The 27604-nt window shown below is 38.9% G+C and overlaps 1 protein-coding gene across 5 annotated transcripts; it reads right to left on the reverse strand.

Moving 5' to 3' along the window:
* Window positions 1–232: 232 nt before the first annotated feature.
* On the reverse strand, window positions 233–27263 carry PXN (paxillin). Of its 5 annotated transcripts, none has more exons than XM_072415486.1 (16): window positions 27131–27263; window positions 15151–15368; window positions 11855–11931; window positions 11646–11770; window positions 11137–11326; window positions 9480–9615; window positions 7766–8467; window positions 7246–7509; window positions 6268–6741; window positions 5938–6015; window positions 5591–5716; window positions 5315–5485; window positions 5060–5233; window positions 4886–4967; window positions 4615–4763; window positions 233–3223 (listed from the first exon to the last, which is right to left on the reverse strand). In XM_072415486.1, the coding sequence occupies exons 1-16, from the start codon at window positions 27141–27143 to the stop codon at window positions 2957–2959; spliced, it is 3246 nt and encodes a 1081-aa protein (XP_072271587.1). In that variant the 5' UTR covers window positions 27144–27263; the 3' UTR covers window positions 233–2956. The 5 variants fall into 5 exon arrangements, with proteins under 5 accessions (XP_072271587.1, XP_072271586.1, XP_072271588.1 ...); XM_072415485.1 differs by having other exon boundaries at window positions 11631–11770; XM_072415487.1 differs by lacking the exons at window positions 6268–6741; window positions 7246–7509; window positions 7766–8467 and having other exon boundaries at window positions 11631–11770.
* Between the last annotated feature and the right edge of the window lie 341 nt (window positions 27264–27604).

A 27604-nucleotide genomic window follows, 5' to 3' on the forward strand; every position in this document is an offset into this window, starting at 1 on the left:
AGCAAGCAGGGAAGCCCCGTTGTATCTAGGAGTCGTCCATATGTTAGATGTCCTTAACTCGGGGACTACGAGATTTTTTTTTTAACAAATGAAGAACAGAAATAATGCTCCCACTGTTCACAAGCACAATTCTTGTGTTTCAATTCAGAGTTATTACATATCTACAGAGCTACTTTGTTTAAATAAAATTCCTTTTACCTTGGGGACCAATAAACACAAATAAAATAATGAATTGTTGTTCTAAATTTGCAATGTTTTATTTGTTTTTTTTAAACTGCATGGATGCAAAAATGAGGAAAAATGTATATACAATGGCTTATATTAAACACAACACATTGAACCAAATAATTGAATTTTTATTGCCATTTTCACAGAAGCAAAAAAAAAAACATAATTCAATGTGGGAAAAACAGCAAATCAGGGGAGAAAAAAAACAAAACAATGATGGCTTTTTGCAGGCGTTACAAAGAAGTTGTGTTTGTGGATCCAATATAACTGTTGACTTCCAGAGCGGAGGCTTTGTTTAGTCTACAAAAAAATCACTGCAATGTGCAGAAAAGCAAGTTCACTCAACACACCACAGCTCAATCAATACAGTAAAGGCAACTGCAAATGTGACATGGCACCTTTAGAAGAGCTGAACTCCCAGAGACAGCAGTCTAGGTTGGGCCTGTCCATTGCAGAACGATTGAAATGTGTCTTTAAGAGATAATAAAAGTGTGAGGTAAGATAATATAAAAAGGTGAAGGTGCTATTCCAGAGATCACAGAAGTTGAAAGCACCTTACTTAATTCTAAATGCACAGGGCTGAAAAAACACTGGAAAAAAGTGATGTTATCCCTAACAACAAGTTTTTATATTTCTCAATTGGCACAGGAAAAACAAAGGGATATCAGTTTTGTTGCTAGCAGTAGCATTATCACTTTTTCTGTGGTCACATTACAAAGAATACTAGTCTGTGCACACATGTGAATTCACACTTGAAACACTGAAACTCAATTGAAAGGAACCAAATTGGGATTATGTTCCCCCTTCAAAACTTTTTTGTCAAGCTTTACCATAAAATCATCAATCTGGAAAAGGGTCAAATACAAAAAATAAGTGACAACAAAAACAGCTTTGCATGGGGTAACATATTCACATATTTCCCAATATATGTATCCAATATGTAATAAAACCTGATACAATTCCACTAGTGTGAACCTGCTATTTGAATTTCATCAAAAGGGTCTAGCAAAACAAGTCTTAGGTATTTGATAGACCCAGGAATAAAGTTAACACTTTTGATTTGAGAGTTAACCTCCTTTCTTGTTCCTAAGACAGCAGAGAAGTTTTCCCTAGCACAGGTAGCCATGGGCACAAACACCACAACAGAGGTTCAAACCATTCCAAAAAAAAAAAAAGTATTCATCACTTAATATCAATGTGACATGGCACCCCTAGAAGAGCTGAACTCCCAGATGACGATTGTGTTCCCCGCTTCTCTGTCCAAAACTACAAAAAAGTTTTGGGTGAAGTTGGCCAAATACAAGACCAATCACTAGTATAGGACTAGTACAGGAGTTGTTCTGTTCTGAATTATAGCACAGCAGGAGGGAGGCAGGAATGGGTATGACTGTTGTATGGACATCTGCTTTAAGCCAAGTATGTATCAATACCAACAGTTTATATCCTAGCAAAAAGTCCATGGACAAATACATGGTTAAATTGAGACAAAACAGCTGATTTTCCCCGGGAAATTCTAGAATTTTATCAGTAAAAGGCATGCTGGCTACAATCACCAGTCCAGGGTTATCTTTGGCATTTCAAACAATCACATTTCAATTTTACAGTGCATGCTTGTGAATATTTTATTTTGAAATGTTTAGGCAATACTGAAACTTCTAGATTGAACAGGTGTAAAAAAAAACTGAGCTATACAGATAGAATTGCAGAATCCCTCAGAAATTAAACCGGACCATCTATCCATCAAAAAGCCTATATAAAGATTGCATGAATTTTTTTTTCTGAAAATTTGGCATTTGCTTTTCATACGCAATTAAAGATTCTTGATTGTTTTCCAACACTGCTTTTAAATTTACCAGTATCCAAAATTGTTAATATAGTAATTTCACTCTAAAAATACTGAATGTTAATAGCCAGGTTTAGTTAAAGCAAAAAAAAAAAAAAATTAACCCTAATGGATATTTTTTTATATAGGCATAATATATATATATATATGTATACTTTCTTTAAAAAAAGCTGATTTTTTGTCATTAAATTTTTGATTTATTCCAAGGTTAGGAGGGCTTAACTGTAACAAGAAAAGAGTGTCATACAAATAAAAATAAAAAAAAATAAATGATGAGCTCCTCTCCTATAAGGCGACAAGTTACCAGTAACTGTCAGTAGAAAATTTATTGCTGCAATTCCCAGACCTTGTCTAGCACAGCTTAACTGATATTATCAAAGCTGCCAGACTTAACAACAAGAATGGGATAGTTCCATTCCACAATCATTTTAAATTCAAGGGAACCTACAGCAGATTCCTTTCTATTTCATTACAAACCACTCACACACACCCACTCGCACACATGCAACTCTTCATCTGCTGCATAGAAGATTGTCTCTCTCTTTCTAAAGTGCCACATCACTCACAGCACACAGTAAACATGGCATGTAGACAGTGATATCACACAAACCCAGGAAGTGGGGATTTATGAAGACTCCTAAGGAGCAGGACTTGGTGAAATAAGAGGAGGAAGGGTGTGCTCCTTGCATCAAGGAAAGATAAAATGTCCGATACCCAGAAATCAGCACCTTATAAGAAAATGAAGTGGAAGTGAAAGAAAGACATTATCGCACTCTCTACCTTCTATGCTCCATTCCCTTCAGTATCCAACTATCAACCATCTGAGCTGCTCACAAGAGCTGCTCATACCCTTGTGAGTGAAATGTTTGGGCACAGTGCAGACCTCTAACAGAAGAGCTTGACAAAACAGTTCTGACAGTATGGCTTGTCATTCTGCTCCTTGAAAGTTCCTTTGTTGAGCTGTTTAAGGCAAAAGGCACAAACAAAGTGCTCTGGATGAAACTTCTTTCCCATAGCGGTGATACAACGGCCAGTGATAGGCTTTTGGCAGCCAGAACACAGCGACCCACGGCGTTCGTGATAATGAACCTCACAGTAAGGCTGGCCATCATGCTCAAAGAAACTCCCGTTAACAAATGGAGTGAAGCATTCCTGAAAATAAACCACAATTCTTTTAAACTAATAAAACAATATTGGCAGAGAAAAACAAAATAATATTTAAATATAAATATATAGTTAAACAAAGTGACAAACCTTACAAATAAAATTATATGTCCCAGCAGAATCTAATCTCTCTCCTTCCCTTTCCACATAGGTTTTTCATTTTCTTACCTTGTGAAGCAGGAAATACCTAAATCTGCAATGTTTTTTTTTTTTTGCAGGAAAACAGAATCCGGAGGCACTGGTTGCAACCACTACTGCCCCCATGTCCTGAATTCACAACTAAGGATTCCCCCAAGGCCACCTTTGCAGGACAGCCAATAGGAAGTCTACCCCAGACAGGCAGTAACACCTAACTGATGTAAACCCAGAACATAGAGAATACTGGGTGCTGGAATGTGCAGTAAGCAAATACTCAATGCTTGGCTGTCATACTTAAATTGCTTCAGTCCCTAACCCAGAAGGAATATGCAGATTGGACATTCAAACTTGATTAGCTTTACAGTTAGAAGTGAAAGGCAGCAAGGCAATTTGCTATTTTAGATGCAATGCTATACCATTTGTTTCGGGATGAAAAAAAAAAAAAAAGCTTATGTGCTATCAAAGTCACAGCATCTGTGCAGAGTTCCTGGCTACAAACTATGCTATATTTTTTAAAAGGGAAAGACTAAGGTGAGCATAGTTTATCAGTGCATTAGAGAGTGGATATAAATATGAATACTTCAATATAAATAGGTTCTTTTATAACATTTATAAAGCAGATAAATCTTCCTGGTGAGTGAATTTATAGTTTAAGCCAAAATAAATTACAGTGTACCTAAACCCAAGAACAAAAATGTAATAGTGATCTTTTTAAAAATAACACTCTTCCTTGTCCATGGGTGGCTGCACACATTCCATGCAATACCTATGGAAGGAGCCGAGGTTGCCACCAAAGCCAGAATTACATTTCTGCCTTTGTTCATCTTTATTATGTGGAGGATATTGAGACTGTTTGCTATTCTTGTTTATGTCAATAAGCAAGCAGACAAGTAAAAAGTGTGGCCAGATGTTGCTGAGGTTATTTATCATAGTGGGGATTGTCAATATCAACAAAACAATTTCTAACCAGTCGAGTTGATTGTGAGCAGCGGGCCAGCAGATGATGGAGCTGCCTACCCAGGCTTATTGTCATCTCATATTTAAGGGAAGTTAAACCTTTATTAAAATATCTAATTTGCAGCTCAGTGAAATCAATGTGCTTTAAAATATATAAATAAGATAATTGCACACTACCTTCGTGTCGAGGGTAGTTATAGAAAAATTTAGAGCCAAATGGCAAATGTTGAGAATATAGTGCACTATGGGCATAATACTGTGGTAATCGGCAAAAAGATTCTTACCCTGCAAACAAAGCATTCCGGGTGCCACAGAGTGTTCAGAGCAGATATATAATTCTCAAGGATGGCGTGGGTGCATCCACCACACTTGGGGGCAAACATGTCAAAGTAATCCTTACGACAATAGGCCTTGCCATCCCTCTCATGGAAACCTGTGAAATAGAGAAAATATTTTATATAGTAACATTTTAGGGATACAGCCAAATAAACACATTAACACAGAATTTATATTTTGCTTTCTACAAACAACTTTTGAGATACTGAAGTATATTACCTTCTGGACCAAAAAATGCTCCACACTGTGCACAGAAGAAATGTTCAGGATGCCATGTTCTGTCTAAAGCTGTTACAACTTTCTATTGAGGAAAAGCAAAAAAATATAATGTATATAGCATACAATAGAAAAAAAAATAAAGACTACATCCTATTATAAAACAAAAGCACTTACATCCAGTATAGGCCCATTACAGTAGAAACAACGAGGGGAGAATAGATTGTGATAGTCTTTTTCACAGTAAGGCTGACCATCTCTCTCAAAGAAGTTGCGTGATCCAATTTCCTCTTGGCAGTGTGTACATACAAAGTGTTCAGGATGCCAGGTCCTTCCCATAGCTGTGACAACCTACACATATGAAATGATTATTAGAATTAGCTGAGATTTTACCAAGGACCTCTCAATTCCAACACCAAAAAATGTACTCACCTGACCAGCAATTGGCTTCTTGCAAGCTCCGCAAACACCCTTAGCCACAGTAGCCACTCCAAGCTTGTTAAGGTCAGACTGCAGGCTGCCCAACATGTTATCTAGCTGACTGCCTGGCTTTGGAGCACTTGAAGGAGGAGAGCTATTTACAGACTTCCCTTGAGCCATGACCTGTAAGACAAAAAGAAATTAAAGCAATCTCAGTTACAGATCTAGTTCTCAATGGTAAATTTAACTGGACAGTAACATTTTAGGTGCATCACACACAGTATATACCAAGGATGTTTCATTAGAAGCAGGAAGGGACCTAGAGGAAGGATTGCGATAGTCATAACCATGTATGAAATCCTCATCTTCCTGTGATGCCCACGAAGGGAAAGGCGGAAGGAAAGGAACTGATGACTAAAGACCAACACAAAAAGAAAAAAAAATAAAGACTAAGCCTCTGCACAAGATGCAAGCCACATGCAATCATCAAACACATGCATCATCTTTCTTAACCTGCTAACAACCCTAAATCTGACAAGCTGATATATTTTCCACAAACATATTTGCCAAATCAGTAGATAAAAACTGTACTTTTCTGATAATCTAAAAGGTCCACACACAGTAAAATGACCTGCCTTATCTGGAAGAGTAGGGTTCAGAGGAGGACACGAAGGCAAAGCTTCCACATCATTGGAAGCAAAAGGAGAGATCATCTGAAAGAAGGTCAAAGCGATCTTATTGTAAATGAAAACTGACCTCTGTTAAAAACACTGAAAAACCCAATTTCCCAATAACAAGATGCACATCCATCAGTACACTTTACACATCTCAGTGAATACGTCCAACCACCCGACGACCACAAACATAAAATCTTTTGTGTAAGCCACAAATCGGTAACATTCAAATATGTTTTGCTACTTTTAAGAAGCCTATAAAATTACAGACAGCATTTAACAAATTCCTGCCTGAATAGGTGGGAAGAGTGGATGATCGTCAGTCTGGCAGGCAACTGAAATGTAGGACTTAGGAACAGGCAGGGTCCTTAAGGGGGCAGAGGAGAAGATCCATGGTACGGGAGGCTCTTCCTGACTGGGAATTCGGGGTTTCTCCTGCAAAGGTACTACTCTAGACAAATCCTGATAATCATCACTAAATCTTTTCCATGAAGGCGTTGGCTGGTGAGGTAGCGAACTCAATGAAGAAGGATGCAAGGGAGGGAGAGTGGGGGGTAGAGGAGGTGCAGGAGGAGGAAGCAAAGAGGAGGGTAATGAAGAAACAGTGGAAGCACATGAAGAAACCAGAGTAGAAGGAGGCGGCGGAGGTTGAGCTGGCGATGTAGCTTTTGAAACAAGTCTGATTGTTTGTAAAGTGCCAGGAGGAGAAGTAGTGACAGATAAGGTCTTTCTCATTAGTTGTGGAGAATCCGGTGGTATGATTATCTAGATAAAAAAAGAGTGGGATATATGCAAGTCAGTAAAGAAAGGAATAAACAGGGAACATCATTTGTGTGCAATTTAAATAAGGCTGAGGATGCTGATGTCGCAAAAACTGTGCATAACCATCTTCAGCAGCCACTGTATGCCAATGTCTGCCAAATGCAACTGACTGACCACAAGCAAACAATGCATTCCAAAACATTCAGAAAAATGTGGTCTTCTGAGTCAGTTTGCCTGGTGGAAATAGCACAATGTTTTCTAGATAAAATATTGTCCTCTATACGGTCATATTCCAAACATAAAGGGAAATTGCTCCTCAATATGTGTTTCTCATGAGAAATTTACACAACAGTTAAAAGAGGAACTGTTGCAATTTTATTTAAGGACAAAAAAATGCTAGCAAGCAAACGTTTAAAAACACAACAAATTAGAGGGTTTTAAAAAGTCCCAAATCTTCTATGAGTCCATGCAAGGCATTCTTTAGACAGACATCTACACTCGATGTACCTTCTCAATTCTTTGTTCTGAAGTTTGTACATTTTTCGCAGGCTGTGATGTAATAATTACACCTTCTGTCATCCAATTATCTTCTGGGCTCTTGCAAGTCTCCTGCTTATCTATGCCAAATCGCCCATGTAGTTCTTCAATTAGTCGATCTTGTGAAGCATTCTTGTTATATATAGCCGGTCCAAATTTCCTCCGAGGAGAAAGGTCCCGAGACATTGGATGCACATTGGACGTCTCTTTTGTCCTTTTGATGACGGACTTCATCTGAATATTAAATACAGTGTTACTGGACAGCAGCATACAATGTGCCAAACGCCCAAGTTTAGTATCCAGTGACACACTGCACTCAAGATGTACCGAATATCCTTATTAGACATCATTGTTATGGGAATCCACAAACCAAGATGGGTTAGAGGTCATCAGCTTGCTCAAATACTAACTCAGCCAAGTCTGCATGCACCTATAGAAAAGACATTTCAGACATGCACATTATGCCATGCACAGAACACTCCATGCTTGCCTGACGCGAGGCTGAGATTCGTTCCCTTGATGAGGTGTCTGGAAATGTAACTTGGGAAGACTCCTGAGCCCAAGAAGGATCCACAAGTCCTGAATCAGACGGAAATCCAAATGTTGTATGCTGAGGGACTCCATTGGGGACAACGCTCCCACCAATATCTCCAGGAGTCTGTGTAAATGTGTAGTCATCCCCTAATTCTTTTGATATGTCTTCTGTTTTTGCTGGGGCTAAACTTTGCAGACATGGGTGCTGTGATAAAGCGTTTTCACTAGTAACAGTTGTCTGTTCACATGATCTTATAAACTTAGAAATGTCTGTATCATAATGGGAATCAATAACATCATCGGAATGAGAAGCATGCATCGATTTTCTATTTTCTTGATGAACATCAACTTCCTTTTTGACCTGAGGCTTTTTGAAAAAGCTTGGAAGATAAATGTCTGTTCTTAGACTGTAGTCACTGGAAGGACTCATTACCAATTGATCATTGATGATATCGTCGATCTCTAAACCATGTTGTAGGGTAGCTCCTTTCCTGGAGGAGGACGATGGGACCAAGCCATCCTCCTCCTCAATATGCAAGAGAACGCTGGAACTGTTGGGAGTGAGAGCTTCACACCCGCTCTCTGACCTTGTTTGTAATGGAGTTGGTGGAAGACCACTACACAGCTCAGTAATGGGCTCAGAAACAGAATGGCAGGTCTGCATTAGAAGTAAAAGGGAAATAATGCATAACAAAAAGTTACAGGGAACCAAATAGCAGTGCAACAACATGTTAGGACTAGCTTACTAGAATGTACTAAACATTACATAATATATTTCATAGATACAGGGGATGCCTGAATCCAATCATAGGTGTACAAGTGGACCGTCTCCTTTACTTACTTACTGCAGAGTATATACAATGAGAAAAATGAAGTTTCAAGTAAAGTGTATGTCCTGGCTATGTTTGTGCCCCCAATCTTATTATTCAGCAAGGTGGGTACAGATTGATCCTGTGATACAGTCAGTGCTCAATAGCAACAAGTCACTTTATCATGGCAAACGGTCAGGCTGCTCCAAGTAAAATTTACATTAGACTATGCTGTTAAAGACTGATATGCGCCCTAAATGCAGAGATATTACATATATATGGTATTTATACCATAAACAATTAAGTTCAAGTTTCTACACAAAATTAAAGTTATAAACTAGATACAAATCTGCTTTTCTAGTGACTGCAACGTATCAGTTTAGCCTGAGGTGAGTATGGACAGCATTTACCAGGAATATTGGACAGAAATTAAGCTATATTGTTGCTAACTTTGTTCCTTAGGACTTTCGTTTAGCTACACATGTAAACAAAAAAAAAATTATTTAGCATTATGATACATGGGGAGGGGTGCTTCCATGATCATAGAAAAAAATGCCTTGCCATTCTGATGCCTGCAGTGATGCAGTCACGTGCAACCATTCTGATGGTTTGACACCAGAACAGCACGCTACAGTGATTACCTGTGGCACAATTTAAGCCACGTTTTGTTCTATATGTGCTTTAAAAACAGCACAAAATATTAACATATATAGATGGAATTTTTATTTCCTTCATGTGGAAGGGGGAAAAAAAAATCACATTTTTAATTATCAAATAGTAAATTCACTACAAAAAAAAAAAAAAAAAAAGGTGGAATTATTGTGTTAACTTCATAGAAGGGTATTTTGGAGTGTACAATACCTTAAAATCTGAAAGTGAAGCCATGAGCTCATCCAGTTCACGAGTGGCAGAGGAAGCAGAGATTCGAGTTTGTTGTTGGTTGGTGCTGACCCTCTGAGGATTGCTTATCTCTACTTGTGGCACAGTGATAGAAGGGCTGTAGGAGAAATAGGAAGATTTTACTACAATTTACAGTAAAACCTCTTCAAATTTATAGGAAACAGTTACCTTTGCATTACTGTACACTAACAGTAGGAATGGGGGGGGATTTGCAGCAAGCCCAGGAAAACCCTTCCAATATGCCTCAGTTACAGTACATGGAAAAAAACATGAACACAAAGGAGGGGGAGCCCATTTTCTTCAAAAGACTTCAAGATTTTAAAGAAAGTCATGGGAATCTGTTACTAAGTATGCCTTAAAGTAGTTACCTGAGGGCGAACAAGCTATATAAACCCCAAAGTGTAATGAAATATCTGCACAAGTCCAAAGAAACTGACACACTGGGCCAAAACACAGTTGTCATAGAGTAGGAACTGCAAACCCTAAAAAGAAAATAATTCCCATACAGAAGAGAACCTCAGCAGAACTATAAATAAGAGAAATCCAAAGTAGCAGAAGGTGTGTCATGCTCTGTAACAGAGGGTCGGCAAACGTTTATGACCACTAGGCCATTTCAGGGGTGGGCAGGAGCACACTAGACCGGACTTTGAGTCCCGCCCTAATGGCTCTGCCTCCCCAGGGAACACCCCCTGAGGTAAAATCCCTCTCCTCCATATGCATTGCGGAGGAAAGGGATCTACCTTCAGGGAGCTTTCCCTAATTACCGCGGCGGCAGAAGTATCAGGCCTGCCGTGGTAAATAGGGTAGCCAAAGCAAGGAGGCGGCACCAGAGCTTTGGCAGCTCCGGTAGTTCGTAACGCCCCATGGCAGATCTGTATCTGGCCTAAAGGCCGGAGTTTGCCGACCCCTGCTCTAGAAGCTCCAAAGTTGTAGTACTTACACAACAAACTAACAGAGCCAGAAGGGAGAAGTAGAACGGCTAGTACTCAAGGAAAATGCTGTGCATCTTCCCAGGCAGAAGAAGCACCATACTCCCTCAAAATCCTATATACACTCACAACAGTTCCTAAAACATGAGCCACGATATACTACAGCAAAGCTCTAAGCCAAGGTAAACAGAAAATCAAACATTCCCTGAACCCTCTGACAGGCTAAACCTGCAGAGATGTACATGGGGGTAAAAGGAGGACCCTCAGGGCGGTACACGACAAGCAGACAGCCCTAGAGCTGCAGTCTCAGCTATCAGCAATGGGGAGAAACTGGACAGTCCGAACAACAGGTCATACAAGGGCCACAGAAGAGCCTAGGCTCCATTCAACAGCAGATGGATACACCAATCACTGGAGCAGAAGGACACAGGCCTATAGAAAAAAAATGGACTAGAAAGGCCAACCTCAGGGAACATCAGGGTATAGACCACCTTCAACAGGCTACATAAGGAACAGAGGCTGGGAGATCATTCCATTTCTCCTTGCCAAGACATTCACAAGGCTAAAATGAACCAAGGATTAGTTAGTCAGTGTCCAATGCAGCAAATTATCCTGGGCTGTAGGCCTTTGATAGACACAGCAGAAGAAGTACAAAATAAAACAGGAAAAAAAACAGCAGTAGTACTTACACTGGAGTGGGAACAGAACTCTCTAGTTCATCTAGAAGGCTTTCTACACTTGGACGGACATCCTCTATTCCCCGTGCTCCATTTCGTTTAGGCTTTTCCTTTGATGCTTGTCCAATTTTTATAGCAGAGTTGCCTGGCACACTGGTGAGAGGAGATGCCACTGTCGGCGAGATGTTTCTGCCCAGGTCATCTGCAAATATTAACATCTCCAAGAATTACTTACAGATGCAAAACAATGCTTTTCAAAAGCCACTGCTTTGAGGACAAGATCAAAGCAGAAATATTCATGCACAACTACTGACACAGAGGCAGACATTCAGGCTTAATATGACACTGAACCACCAAAAGCATTAATTAGCTATTAACCTCAAATGCAGAAATGAAGTTTTAGATATCTTAAAAAAATAATAAAAAGGTTACTAGGTTAAAATATTTGAACAGAACAAAAGCAAGTGGTATGTAATGCATGGCACCAATGTTCATTGGCCTATCACCTGGTGATGTGCTACCTGGAGGTCCTTGCTGCACAGCATTTAATTCCAGGAGCAGACGGTCCAACTCTGAAAGATTACTTCCCAGAGATGTGCTTATGATAGTGGGAGATGGCTCTGCAGATCGCTGTTTATTGGGAAAACTGCGCAAAGAACAAAACAGATCTAATCAAACAAAAGATCTTTGAGACAAGGGAGAACATTAAAAGGTATGGAACATGGTTTACCTGTAAACATGCTCCTCTTCTCCAGCAGAAGGGGATATGACACTCTCCTTTAGAGCTGAAGAATTGTTAATAGGGTTCTAAAAAAAATTCAGAAAAACATTCACAGTTATTACTTTATTTTTTTTGTGTTTAGAGTGGATATGACCATCTTAAAGAGAAATATAAGGCAAATACACAGTGCCACGAGTCTCTCTGACCCACTTTTACTCAGCACTCCCTTACCACGTCTTCCATATGACAGCTGGCTAAAATACTTCCAGGTATCTGGGAACATGTAGCACCTTGGCCTGAGCAATGTCACATGACAGAGAATGAAGTCACCACTGTCCTTACCATCCAAAACCAGCAAATGCTGGGAATTTTAGTGCTGACTGCAACAAAGGAAGGAATGGTGTGGGAGCGCTGGCAAGGAATTAGTATGATCTGTCTACAATGACATGGTCCTGTGCCATAAATAGCAGGCAGACTCAATTAGACAGGCTCAATTAGCTCATAATAAAATAAAATGCCACATCCCAATTCACATTGACACTACTACCAAATTTGTTTGAGGAAATCACCTCGAGACTTTAAAGGCATTGTATTAATATTCATTATATGAGATATCACATATTTAAATAAAAAATTCCATTTATTAAGAAACAATATTTAAAAAACAATCATAAAACAATCATTGATAAACTCATTACATATATAGATCACTTTTAGGTTGGATTTCAGGCGTAAAGAAGTTTGACGCGTTTCGCGGATCAAATGACTGCTTCCTCAAGAACAAAATCACAAAGAGTCCTCACATTGGTTTCTCAAATTAGAACATCCAGATTGACAATAGAGTCCTTCCCTCAGATGTTAACACATGCAGGTCATATTGGCAGACAGGGGATGGAAGAGGCTGTATGATGTAATTCTCAAACCAGGTGTGCACTAATCCTGTAAGGTAAGGTTCATTCCTTTTTAATCTCCCTCCTATTGCTGGTCAAAAGATCGATGTTGGTTTTGTGTGGGATCGGATCCAACCTTCCAGGGAAGGGTGCAGTTTTTTGATTGTTTTTTAAATATTTCTTAATAAATGGAATTTTTAATATAATTATGTGGTATCTGATATAATGAATAATAATACAATACTTTTAAAGTCCCGAGGTGATTTCCTCAAATAAATTTGGTAGTAGTGTCAATATTTTTTTTTTTAGTTACCATTAAAATATTGTAACAATGTATAATTAGAATTTTAGCATGTACATGGGGGTTGCCATAAGTCCTCATTAAATATGCAGTTTCTGCCTTCAACCCTTGCAGTAATGTAAAAGAATCAGTCACTGATCCAGTCTTAACGTAATGCAATCAGGTCTAACCCCACTGAAAACAACCAACTTTGGGTAAAAGGATTACTGTACAATTAAAGATCAGCTCACCTAAAACATTTGGGTTTTGGTGGAAAAAATACATCCTGATAATTTCATCTATTTCTTTGGACTCCATTAGTGAAATCCCTAAGCTTGTGTTTCTGGGTCTGTACAGCTACAATAGTCTTTATAAAGAATTCCAATCTCCATGTAGAATATTTTATTGGGTTTATATTGAAATGCATCAATTGCAATATTTTGTTTATGTGTCTCCACTGAGAACTGCTTGCTAAGTGGAGTTATATCCATCCAACTCTGTTTCATGGGATTAAATAAATATTAAAAAAAAAAAATGCAACAATTACAACCAGAACATGATTTAAAGGAGCTTTAATAAGGTGTAAAGGGCATAAATTATGGCAAGGGAATCTAATTAAATAGAAGAAATATAGGAAACCAAGGACTGACTCGTGCCACCATGCTTTGCAAGCCAAATACGACCCGTGGGTTGGACTGGCCAAATACACCAAAACATGGAATTGAAATCTTCCAACAGTCACCCTGCCATTGTATACACATTTGAAAGATCCCTTCTCCTAGGGTTTTATTTCAAGTGTCATGCTTTGTCATCCAGCTGCAGAGGAGCGGACAGGGTCTCCCGCAGAATGATTCAAAGCAAGGCCAACTTGAGACTGTCTATTCACTTGCAGGAGAAGTGGCATTCGATATGCTTGTATGCTGACATGTTATCAGACAGGTAAGTCATAGAACAAACTACTCTCCAAAAGCTAAAAAAAATTAAAATGTATTTTCTTTAATATAGTCAGGGAAGGCCAGAACCCCTATCTGATTAGCACTTCTAAAATAGATAAAATATATTTTTTTTTTTTTATTTTAACATATTGGTCTCTATTTATAAAACAGTGAATCAGAATCAGAGAATTGCTTGTTTTATAAATAGTCCCATTAAATTTTTAACTTTATTAAAGTGAGGCATAAATGCATGATTATCACGTGTCAGGCAATCAGTTTACAAGAACAGAAAAAGGGGATGTTGTGTCAACCAGAGGAAGCAACGTCATGGAAGCAGGACGATGTGGCTTGTGTTGCTCACCCCTACTCTAACCATTAGAGAAAGAGCAGAAGGAAAATATGAATATCAACTATCAACAGTAGCAAGCTGGAGATGTAGGAGTTATGATGTATGAGTTAACTACATACAACAATGTGGGAGATGAGGAACAGCAGATGAAAAGGTAGTGGGATAGTGAAAGAGGAGGAAAGAAGGGGCAGGACGTGGTGCTGGGGACCCCATGTTTACAATATCAATGGGAGATGTGAAATTAGATTACAGGAGCATTTTGTATTTTACAGATTTGCAAACTGTTTTAAAGCTGTGCTACATGAAAATATTTAAAGTTAGGGACACCCACATCTGATGCTGTATGTACAAACTTCATTGAAGAATTGTAGGTTTATTAGAATGTCAGATGAACAACCTAGTTGCAATGTATAGGACTGGAGTTTGAAGGGTGCGAAACAGGTATAGAATATTGTGGCGTGACCTGGATATAATCTGGGTTTACAGCTTGCTGGAGGTAGGTGTACCTGTATAAAAAGTAGAATGCAGTTATCGTGTACAGTGAACTGTATTTAGAGGTGATCTGTGGAATTTTTTGTTTTTTAGGATTCGGTTTCGGAGAAGCCAGAACCAGTGCAGGTAGGGGCAAGCCAATGATTTTTTAAGGTTATGTTTAGACTACAAATTTGGGAAAACTGCATTCAGCAGCCTTGACTTGCTGGACCAAGAGAACCTAACTGTCATGCGCCAGCTTTCTTGATATTTAATCCTGAGTCCCAATATGTTTTCCATAATCATACATTAGCAAGAATCAATTATTTATGTATAACTATATTATAAAAATAAAACACAGCTTTCCATCTATTTTTTACCTGCTGATGTGAATAATTATTGGAGCTGCTGGTCCAGGAATCCAGGGGGTCTGCATGGACAGTGCCATTGAGGGATTCACTTGCGGGTGCTGCTGGCACAGAAATTTCTTGGTAGGTATGGCACCCACTAGGGAAGGAATATGGGGTCTCTTCAGATAAAAAGACAGGCCGCTTGGAAATATGAGATGTAGTAGATTCCAGGTCAGCAAGCAATGCATCTGCAAAATATGAAATCAGAGGATAATACGTTTAAAAAATGCACTGGAAAGTCACCCAAAGCTAAAGTACAACAAAAATAAATAGATTGCAGAACCACCTTGAGCACAAACACTAGAATGCTCCAGACCAGCAAACTGCCAAAGATTTTGCTTTTACAGATGTGGACGCACATGCTGGTGATCAGTTAATCAAGTGCATTTGATTAGCAGAACCTGACTGCTACTTACCCTTTTAATATATATGCAAAAGATAAAAGTGTACTTTCTATGTACTGTAATTGCTATGCATATATTGCACAAGCAGAAAGAACAAAAATAACCAGTTTTATTAGGATGTTCCTTCAGAGATCTGAGAGAAAAACACCAAGACTCAAAGATACAAATGTCTCTTGTATTCCATTTTGACAATACTTTCTCATTCTGAAGTTTGTCTGGAACCTGTAGCGATGTCAATGTATCCCTTAATTGGTGATAAGCAACTATGATTCATAACCTTGTCGCCACTTTCAGGACTAGTCCACACATATGGTCAGAAAGCAGCTCCCACAAAAAGCAGACAGTCTGTCGATTCCACTAACCCTCATTCCAATCATGATGGCCATAGATCCGGACTGGGTGAAGATTGCATGTGAAGAAAGGAGAGGCAAATGTATTTAAAAATTGCAAGCAAGTTTGGTAACAAGGCTGATCACCGCATGATAAATCCAGTAATTGCCATCTTTGAATAAGGAAACCAGCAATTCTTTAAAAAAGGGGTGATCTTTTCAGCTGATTGCGACATTCATAAAGTGAACAAATATAAAAGTACAATTTGAGCATAATAACCCTTTTTTTCATGGCTTACAATCTGTTTCCCTTTGATAAATGTACCTTAATAATAAAATGACAGCAAAGTTTCCTGGACCACCCGGGTAGGCATAACCGCCTGTAATAAGGGCAACTAGGCAGTCGAAGGGGTCAGAGAATGTTTCACAAGGAAAACATAGAAGAGTGTGCACTGCAATCCATAGATCAGCCCTAAGATCATTAGAAGAAGATAAAAGTAACAGGCAGGGTAAACATGAATTTTCTTCATATTGAAACTTGTTTTTCAAATAAATAACAGGCACATACAGCTTAACAAGAAGGCTTCCATACTGAACTTTAGTTTGGCTTTACAGAAACTTTAAGCAGAGGAAACCTGTCTTCTGTGCAGAAGCTGCAAAACAGCTGGATAGCAGATGTTCATAATTAAATTAGGGCTGCAGTACCTTTGATGTTATCATGTGTTAGTTCTTTTCTATAACTGTTTCAGAGCAAACTAAGGAGGGGAGAGAGGGTTTTTTTTTACTTGTCTCCACACTTCCCTTGTGTAATATTCTGCAAGGTAAATTAAAGCAGAACTAAACAGGATGCAAACTGCAACCTCAGACACATGCATTTCTCAGAGTGAGTCACTTTGTCAGCCATTTCCGGATTGCACTAACTTGTATCACTCATACAAACACAGAGAGTTAAGAACATTATCAAAGCACAATGTAGCGGCCAAAGGTCAGCAGCTGCATCCACACCCAGGAAACTCCTTGCTGTACTCATTTCCAGACATAAAAAGGATTTAGAGATCTGAATTTGCAGTCAGACATGGCTCAGATCCTACAAGCCCTACAGACAACTTTTGATTTGTAGTGCTCCAAGCCAAAGCACTGAATGTTGTGCAAAGATAAGCAGCTTACAATCAAATGCTCTCTAGCAAAGATATCACTAATATACAACTTCTTGGTGAATTCTATCACAAGATCTCAAACAGGCATTGGTCACAACAGAAATAATTTACTGCATTCTTCAGTGCAGGTAGTTGTCAAAGTCACATATTTTAAACTGGTCATATTAATATTAGGCCATTGGAGGGAAGTTCAATACATTAAAAACATCTTCATATAAGCATCAACATAATGCTCAAATCTGAGGACCTCTAATGTTGGCACTGCTCGATACAGGGGATGGTGTATGGAAAAAGATACAGAAACTTTGTATTGGTACCATTTGAAATATTGTCAATGTTTAAGCAATATCTGCACCAATGTGATATTGTTTGTACTCAAGTGCTGCATGTAGATACTATTGCTGAATTTACAATAATCGTTCTATTTTACAAATAAACACAGACAAGTGACTGACTGAAATGTTTCACAAATTAATGCAATTAATCAAGGCTTTGTTAGACACTAGTGGGTTACCATGTACTATAAGGAGGTCCCATGTCCCAATATTATCTTTTATAGTAATGGATTTGTAAAGCACCACTTATATTGTACTACTCCGTAGAGTTGACTCTAAGATCCAGAAGGCATGTTTTATGAAAGAGAAAACGGCTTACACACACACACATACAACACACCACTAAGTTGGGTGAAAGCTTCATCTGGACTTCCAATTTTCATTTAGTTGTATATTCACTTGCATTTGGAGGCTACAAATGTATCTTTTAATATTTGGATCATTAGCCAACTTTAATCACAAGGTAATGTGGTCATCAATATTTGTTTTATCTTCCGAATCCATATGACAAGTGCTACTAAAAATAACATTTCTAAAGAAGCCTGGGTCATCCAGCAAATGTACATTTAAAGTTCTGCAGAAATGTTCAAAAATAGCTGAAGCAGAACTACTGAGAAACATTAGCTCACTTCCACAATGAACAGTTTAGGCTTATGCAGACTGCAATGTTTTTTTGACCTGATTAAAAGGGCACCAAAACTCATTTTAAAGGTATATTTCATTTTGAAGCAGTGTTGCAGAATGGGGAAAAACTTTCCCTTCAATGTACAAAAAAAGAGCCCCATTCACAACTCTATTAAAGTTGTGGGGAACTGGGCATTAAAAACTCAGTTTGGCTGACATATCTACAGATCAAGCTGGGCACAGAGCAGAACACAGCTTTAGTTTAGGGGAACCAACAGGGGTTGTTCCAAGATTTTTTTCCCCCAAAAAAACAGTTGACCTAGCGTGTTAGGACCACTCATGGCCAATAATCAACCAATAACCAGATTGTGCTTAGTAAAACATTTGTTTAACCACATATCAACAAAGTATACCAATGTGCACAGACACCATTTCCCAATTTTTTTTTTTATATAAAACAATTTTTTAAATAATTATCTGTTGTGTATATGTGCATTTTAAACTTCATCTGAGCTCACAACTTTCAGTAAACCATTTAGATCAGCAACCAGTGGTTCATGAGAAAATTTTGGTGGTCCACAAAAAAATGTGGACATTATTTGCAATTTTTTTGTTTTATTAAGATTAAAACAAAAAATATGTTCCAATAAATTCTTATATTCTGAATGACAATTTTTGCCTTTTATATTGCACTAAATTCACAAACCGTACCAGAGACAGAAAAACAAGAGAGGCGCAGCGTGAAGTCAATGTAATTTTAAGTTGTAGGAGGCAACCGTTGGCGAGCAGTATGCTTTAGTATTCCAGCATTACAAGTCACCCTGCTCCACAAATACCGATTCTCATCCGATTGTTTTATTTTATTTGTTTATTTCTCAGATGCTCCTTTAGCTAAATATGACCTTTAATGGAATCAAATAGTTTGACTTTGATAACTATCATTTTTTGTTTGGTCTTATATTGGAATGAAATAAACCCATAATGAGTGAGAAAAAGCAATTATGATGCATGTCTTTAGTAATAACAAGAATAATGCAACTAATGATAATAGTAACAACTGTAAAACTTCACACAACCATGAGCTGATCAATGAATCAGAGCCTCCACAGTCCTCGTCAGGTACCATTAGGAAGATCATTATTTTACAGGTGTATTTAATGGTTCACGGGATTGAAAAATTATGAATTTAGTGGTCCGTGAGGTCCGAAAGGTTGGCAATCACTGATCTAGATGACAGTTTGCCTCTGCCAATGCCCACCAAGCTTTGAGGATAGATATTTTTTAGCCTGGTAATATGCATTGAAGGCGAATTGATTGAAGTCTTTACATTTTGGTATATAGGCACATTTAGGTTTACCAAGTAATCAAAAAGACTGACAAGCTTCAAGATAAAGTGTTTCAAGGAACCTTCTTTCAAAAATGAAACTAGCTTTAAAATGAATGCAAAGATTACTTAAAGTATCATTTTAGATTTGTCCAATAAATGGTACAGAGTTACCATTATTATTACTTGCATTCTCCAGAACAATACTGCTTCCACGGGGTCCAGAGAACATAGGGGGTTTATTTTCACACACCCTTCACACACCTAGAATTCACTCCTTTTTCTATTTAAATCGAAAATCTTAAGGCTATATACACAGGTCAGATGATTCTTGTACAAATATCGCTTCTGGGCTGGTATCAGACGAGAATCTAACATGTGTACAGCGCTCGTAATAAAAAGTGAACAACGAACCATTGTTATACAAGAAAAGGGGGAGAGAGCGCAGCGGGGTGCCGCCACATTGTTCTCCACCTTCCGCTCTCCATAGAGCAGTACGGCGCTGTAAGTACAGCACTCATTCATGCATGCATCTTTCAGTCATTTGTCGTTGGAAAGGATTGTGAAAGATCCTTTCCAACGACAAAAATCTAACCTGTGTACCCAGCCTAGGAAGCTGTATTCGTGCCATGTAAAAACATGAACTTTCAGTGTCTGAAAGGATTAATACAAAGATCCATTTATATTGCTCCATGACCACCATTAACCTTCACATACCATACATCTCTATTTTTGTTTCTAGGCCTGTTGTCCCTGAAAAGCAGAGCAAGCAGAAAGATGAAGTTACATAAACAACCTATGGTTTACTATTGTACTTGTTAAATAACTGTTTAATTTTACAGATTTGGCAGCAAAGATTAGTCAACAGCAAGCAAGAGAAAAAAAAGATGACTATAGCTTGCCCAAAAATCGAAACAAATTTAAGTAAATTCTCATTCCTTTGTGCCCAAGTCTCTATTTTGCTAAGCAGCGATTGATGTGTACAATGTAACAAAAAGTTGAAATATTATTTCAGTACTGACAACACGCTATTGAAATACATTATGCATGAAGGATAAGCAAATATTCATCTAAAAATATATTTTGGATCTGGCAGTAAAGCCTGCCAATAAGTTGACTGATTATTTTAATATAGCTGATAAATCGGAGAAACACTTTGTACACAACTTACATAAAGGAGTTAGTGAAGTAAAGATTCCACCAACTAAAGGAATGATTCTACACATCTAACAAATACACATGTATGTTTTATTCAATGAGCCATAGCTTGGTGTGGCAACACACTAAGCTGGTTCCACATGCTGTTTGGGCCACCTTTTCAACATCTGCTCTCCAATTATTGCATACATTTTGCATTTGTTAGTGTGCCACATTAAAAACAAAGCAAAAACACATGTTACGGAACTGAAACAGCCCAGAACAACTTTTTACTGCCCAGTTTTCTCAGTCTATCAAAATTTTAGGATAGTTAGAACTGAACATTTCCCCATTACCCACATGGGACACTTCAAGTGCCTGTAAGAGGCAAAAGAACAGTAGAAATTTGTTAAAACCTGAGGGCAAAGGGGTTTGATTTTCAAACTTTATTAATCCTTCTTAGTCTTCCCAAAAGTCTTGCTTATTATTTTCATTACTAAATCTTGTTTTCGGGAATTATGACGATTCAGATTAGGAACATGTAAGTCAATTTACTAAGTAAGCTAATGGTATGTTAACGGATGTGAGGAATTTTTATTGAAAAACAAGGAAGGCGGGTACAGTAAGATTACATTCCACAGTGATTTCGGCAATACTACCCCCAGGGCCTGTTTCTATCACAAGATGGAAATGTCTTGAGGAATCCTAACATTCCCTGCAAGCTGGCACTCGCTGCACCTCCGCAATACCAGCACAGCATACAAAGTCTTACAACTACAGAAATGACACTTCCCACAGAAGAGAAAAGGTCAACACACAATCACAGCATTGTTGCACACAAAAAAAAATTATACACAAACTAAACTAATAGTGGTTCTAGTAAAATTAGGGGCTCAAAAAGATATATAAAAAGGTAGATAATCCAGAATATGCAGCCTAGAAAGCTTTTGCAGAGAGATTAGAAACTTCATTAGAACTTTTACAAATAAAAATTGGAAAAACAGAATGTAAACAATCTATACCTTTTGTCATTACAAAGCAGTGTCACTCCGACTTTCCTGACATCATATTATACAGCTACAGGAGGAAGAATTTCTTATGCTATGTTTGGACCGGCAGTGAGGTTGCAGTGCAGGTACGGCTTCATGTAGCGCAGTGTTTTTTTTTGGCCAGGGTTCCTCCGGAGGTTGTTTGGGGTTCCGTGAGCAATTGTGACTTTCAGGTCTGTTTAACAGATACCAATGATCTTTTTTTTGCTATATGTAAGGGTGACATTCTTCCCACAGTCCCTTCCTTATAAGAGGCATGTTTGCACTGACCAAAACACTAATACATTGTGAGCTGTGGATATAGATATTATAGAAGGGGTTCCCTTTAGACCAGGGGTGTCAAACTCTGGGCCCCAACGTCCTTTTTTTTTGTCCCCCAACTCCTGGCATCACTCTTGTCTATAGACCAGCGGGCTCTCTGCCTATGCGTGGCCCCACGTTGGACAAATAATGCCGTGTATTTTAGTAGCGGCACTATTTCTATGAAGAGGGAGTTTCAGCAGCGGCCACTCATAAGATTTTGCTCCGCACTGGCCGCGTCTGGCATTTCCAGCACTTCCCCTCAGCTGTACTTTTCCTTGCTACTCCAAGGCATGGACTTGAATGGTTGGATTTTCTTAGAAGAATATTGTTCTTATTATTGTTAGCCTGTCCAAAAAGGTTGCCATTGATATTTCACTCAGAAGGCTACAAATAAAGAAAGAGGAAGTTTTTTTTTTAAAATGAAAAAAAAAAAATGTATGCCTCTTTCTCTATTATAAGCTTGTTCAAGAATAAATGTGAAGCAAAACCTCTTTGTTTCCATATGAAAAGGGTTTATATCTAATGGGAAGGGAAAATTTCCTCAAATTTTTCAATAAATTTCAAGGTTGGCCCATGGATTTGTCCAAGTTTTTAATTTTGGCCCTCTGTGTATTTCAGTTTGACACCCCTGCTTTAGACCCTACAATCTGTTAATGGGCTCCAAGCAAAGGCAAAAATGAAGTTGGAGGCATAACAGGGGGCATACAAATTTCTCACACTCCACAAAAAAGGGTTTACATCTGTTTCTAATGGAGACTGCATCGTTGATTCCAAGAAACTGTCAATGGACTGACTGAAGGAAAATACTCCTAATTGGGAACATAAGCAAATTAACGAGTTCAGCCTTCCCTTTTGCCTTGCACCATTGTATAGGCTCCTCTTCTGTACTGAAATGCTTACTGATTATACTGCATATACTGTGAGCTTCTCACAGTGTGCATTCAAATCTGCAGCAATTCAAATAGAGCCCGCCTTATTTCCTGGCTGGAGCATATACAGCATCATTTTTCTCACCGATTGTCATTGACCTGCTCCTTTCATTCATGCTTTGGATTTCGCTTGTTTAAATCATGAATATTCAGCATAGCATGTGGACAGCCTTCAAGCAAATATGAGCTGTGATGTTTTCAGCACGCTCTGCCCAGCACCCTTTTAGTCCCAGTTATCATCTGCCTGCATTGCACAATGATGATGACCCAGTGTAACGTAATGCATTGAATAAAAGGAACCAGAAAAGGAAATTAGGCTACAGCTGAAAAACAATAAAAAATACATGTATGAAAATCTGTTAAACTACAAAGTAGGAATGGAAGAAAATGACTGCTATAATAGATGAATCCACTACCAAGAGGTCAACAACTGCTATTCATGAGATGTTTTGCAAGTAACTCACAAACAGCTGTACAAAGCATGGATATGGAAGTAGGAAACAGTGAAATACAGAGCCCCCAGTGTCTTCATACCCAGCAGACTCATTACACACCACTCTGCACTGTAATCCAATCTTGTGTAACCTCATATACTCATCCAGTGAGTAACTGCCCAGGAATGGGGAGTCTATACTGGTCACATAATAGAGCCGGCAGGCATTTCATCCAAAATACATTGATCCCTAATGATTTCTGAATGGACGTGGCTTTGATTTCCATTTCTCTTTCAGTTCATTTGTTTAAAATGTACAAAGCAAAAAATGCCACAGGTCAAAACAAAGGCTGTGAGGGGGCTGTTTGTCTTCTATTTAAAGACATTTTTATTCATGCAAAAAAAGCATGAGAAGCATTTATTCACAGAAAAAAAGAATGAGAAACGCCATTACCTATATGTAACAGAGAATTCAGGAGTTATGTGAAATCATTATTAGCCACGAGACAGATTTCTCTGGAACAAAGGATATGAATAAATACTTTCTAATCCCCAGCATGGACACTGTACAAGGCTGTGATTGCACCAGACCGATTGCCTAAAGTTCAGCATCTGGCCAAACATTTGGAAGTGAAAGGAAGCAAAACCCAGCAATGTAAGGAAGCGGGCCCTTCCTCCCACACCCCTCTATCACAAGCCAAAAACCCTTCCCCCTACAAGTCCACCTCCAAGCTATGTCAGCAGCCCTAGCACACACCTTGTTACTCAAACACCAGCTCCAGTGCAGGAAACTGGGATACACAGAGAAAAACTCTGCAACTGCATAGCTCTATTCACCATGAATCCTTTATTTAGGAAGTCTACAAACATGGATAAATGGTGCCGCCCCCCCAGATAATGCTCCAAATTAACCACAGATCCTCAAATTAAACCACAGACCCCTTACGGGTCATATACAGGCAGGATTTTGGTGCAAGTCATTCTTAGAAAAACTAATCCCTTCTTTATTTACTGCTGTCTATTATAGAAATGCTGAAACCATGTACAGACCCTGGTCCTGGAGGTGAAGATCCATATATTAGACTGAATTGCAATTGTACATGAGAAAATGATGAGACTGCTAGAAAAACTATCTTTAATGACCTTAAATACATTAGATGCCCTTTTCTCTATTAATGCATCAAATACCAAACTGCAGATCTACATGCCGTGAACACTTTTTTTTTTTTTTTTACAAATAATTTTACACCAACACATATTAGAAGACTTGAGAACAATAAACTTTTCAACGAACCCTTCCTATAAACTGGGTGAATGCCACTTGATGGTACAGCCTACAGTGTTCATGTTCGCATTTATTTAGAAGTTGGGTATATCTTTTTGAAATGCAGTATAATTGTGACCAGTCTCTAAATTAGGTACACAACGTAGTGATCAAATAGGGTGGATTATATCCTAAATCAGGGCTGTCCAACTCCAGTCCTTTATGGGGAGGGTCTGCACATATTTTTGGTATTTCAGAAACAGGCAGAAATGAATATAGTAAGTTGTGGTTTATAGAAAATTAATTAATTTTAGGAAAATAAAACATGATCTGTGCATATAAAAATCCTGGCCTGTTTGTGGCCCTCAAGAACCAAGTGTAGAGAACATTGAAGGCCTTAGCAGTACATACTTCTATGCTGAATGTTAAACCATCTCTCAACCTGTACCCATATCACCAACCGTGGCGTGTAGCACCAGCAATGCAGCCCATTCTAGAATGTTATGGTTCGAAAGTAAAATCTTGTACTTTACATGCAGCCCTAGCAAAGCAGCTTTGCAGGGAACTAAAACACATGAGGAAGTTATTATGACAATTACACAAAGGAGACTAAAATATAGGCTGTCGCTATAGAAATGGCAGAACAACACAACATATACAAAAAGATCATATAAAGAGCTAATATTTATCCAGCATGTTGTCGGCTGGCACAGTAACTTTATTTAGATCAAATTTCTTTCTGGTTCGAGCTCCTGAGTGCATTAGACTACTAAAGGTTGTTCTCATTTTTACCAAAAATCGAATTCTTTATTGGACCATTACAGCATGCTAAAGGGACCTTCACGCTTCCTTTAAAAAAAAAAAAAAGATTCTGGCTTGGTGGTCCAAGATAATTATCCAGGTAGATCTTTTTTGCTGGGGGGGGGATCCTCCAGTGACTTTACATATTACATAATATTGACATCATCTGGAATGAAGTTCATAACAGACAGGTTTGGACACAACAGCAAACCCATTTCTCTACAAGTTGATGCACATATAAAATGCCTATAGCTGGTTTACAAATATAGAGAGAAAGAAAAAAATATGTACACACCATCAAATTATATTTCAGTATTCACCTTCTACTCAAAATAATACAGGTGGAACGTCATGGTTTAAGGGGTAACATATTTTCTTGTATAAATGAGATTCATCATAGTGTACACGGCACGTTAGGCATAGACCAAGTCACCTCAAACTGCATGCCTGGCCAAGACTAAAAGCCTACATTACACGTTATTTAAAACAAACACTGCATGGCAGGCCAAGAAACACACAAGCCGTCCCCTGAAATAACACGGAGCTACTTCTCCTGTTACAGCTGACATTCTTAGTACCCGGGGCACTTATTACAACACTGAGACTTAATGATCAACTACATTTAGGAATTGTCCAGTATTAAGGGAATATAAATATGAATGCTTATAAATAATCAAATATATCAAATACACCTTGGTGACACAATGATGTACCACACTGGAGTCCAAGATTTACCACTATGTAGAAGTTTCTTGGTAAAAACGTTGCACTTTTTCATAGCAGGAGGTGTTCTAAATCTTACTATTTTGGTCTCAGTTTCTGGAGCTGAGCAATGATCTGATCCCCTATGCCATTTCTGAGAATAACCTTACCACCGACAGCTGTGACAACCTGGGAAGCGTGGCCACCCAGCGCTCCCATTCTCGCACATGTCTTAGATTATATGCTTACCCAATGGGCCATGCTTTTTTTCACAAGACGTTAGTTTCCTGAAATTACTATGAGGTGAGATCATATTGACTTATCACAGTGCAGAAATATTCTATATATAATGTAAAACACAGACAGAAGTATCACAGAATATCAAACGTTACCTTGCAGAGGAATAAGACACATACTGTATGCAATCGTTCACTTATCTGTGACTGTAGGTACCTGGTAGCACACCTTAAAAAGTACAGAAGTTTCTGTACCATTATTTCTAATGACATGGTTACCTTTAGAAGTTTTTAGTGTTTGTATTCTGTAATACACAAAAAATGTGATCGCCAAAAATGATGTGGGTTTAAGATTAGAGGTGCACTGGGGTCCATAAATGCCAAATCATGAATATTGGTTTGGAAGAACCCTGCATATTTTTATAGCTTGGACTGTCAGGATTGTTTATTCTCCCCCCTGATGAGCAGTCCAATCTGATGTAGTGCTGGGTATGATGAGCCCAGGCTGCTGTGTTCGGGGTGTGATGAGCCCAGGCTGCTGTGTTCGGGGTGTGATGAGCCCAGGCTGCTGTGTTCGGGGTATGATGAGTCCAGGGATGAGATCTGTCACTACATATCACTTCTTAATCCTTGGAAATCACTGCCAGCCCAGATCATCATCCTCACAGGGCTGTCATGCAAGATCCCCAGCAGCCTGACAACATGTGCCTGCATGTGATAAGCACAGGAATGCCACTTGTAAGATTGTCACAAGCTCCGGACACCAGCGGCTGTCTATACACATTCACTCACTCAATACCGCTAGCAGCGCATCGTCCCTAGCGCTCAAGACAAGCACAGCTGCAAGCAGAACTTATGGCAGAGCAGCCATTACTAAGAGACAGACGGCTAAAAGCTCCCCTCCTGCTATGCCCAACACTCACCCAGGTCGTCCATGATGCCGCTCAGCCGAAGCGCTCCCCAGGAGTCGAATACAACTTTCACACTTCAAGGCACGAACGCGCATCCAGCGTGCGCGTGCACGTGTTGCACTCCAGCCACACCCCACCAGGCTGTGCGTAGCCCGGCGTCACGCGCAGCCAGCACCCCCCCTTCTGCTCCGTGTGCGTGGGGTGGCTCTCCTTGGGGGGGCGCGCATACTTGGCAGCGCGTTCACGGTGATGTCCTGTGAGCGCGGGATTCAGGGTGTGAATGGTCTGTGGCAGGTTACATAGGGAGCCTTCTCCTGTCACTGCAGAATAATGATGTGAAGAGCAAGTTGAGTTTACATGAGAAGTAGCATAGCATATAGCTGGTACTGATTTGGAGCACTGAAACTGTTTTGGAACCAATAGCCCCTGTCTCATTTATCTTCATTCTAATGCACAAATGTTAATAAAAGTGCTGACAACAGTGTT

This window comes from Pyxicephalus adspersus, chromosome 6, assembly GCF_032062135.1.
Source record: "Pyxicephalus adspersus chromosome 6, UCB_Pads_2.0, whole genome shotgun sequence".
NCBI classification, from domain to species: Eukaryota; Metazoa; Chordata; class Amphibia; order Anura; family Pyxicephalidae; genus Pyxicephalus; species Pyxicephalus adspersus.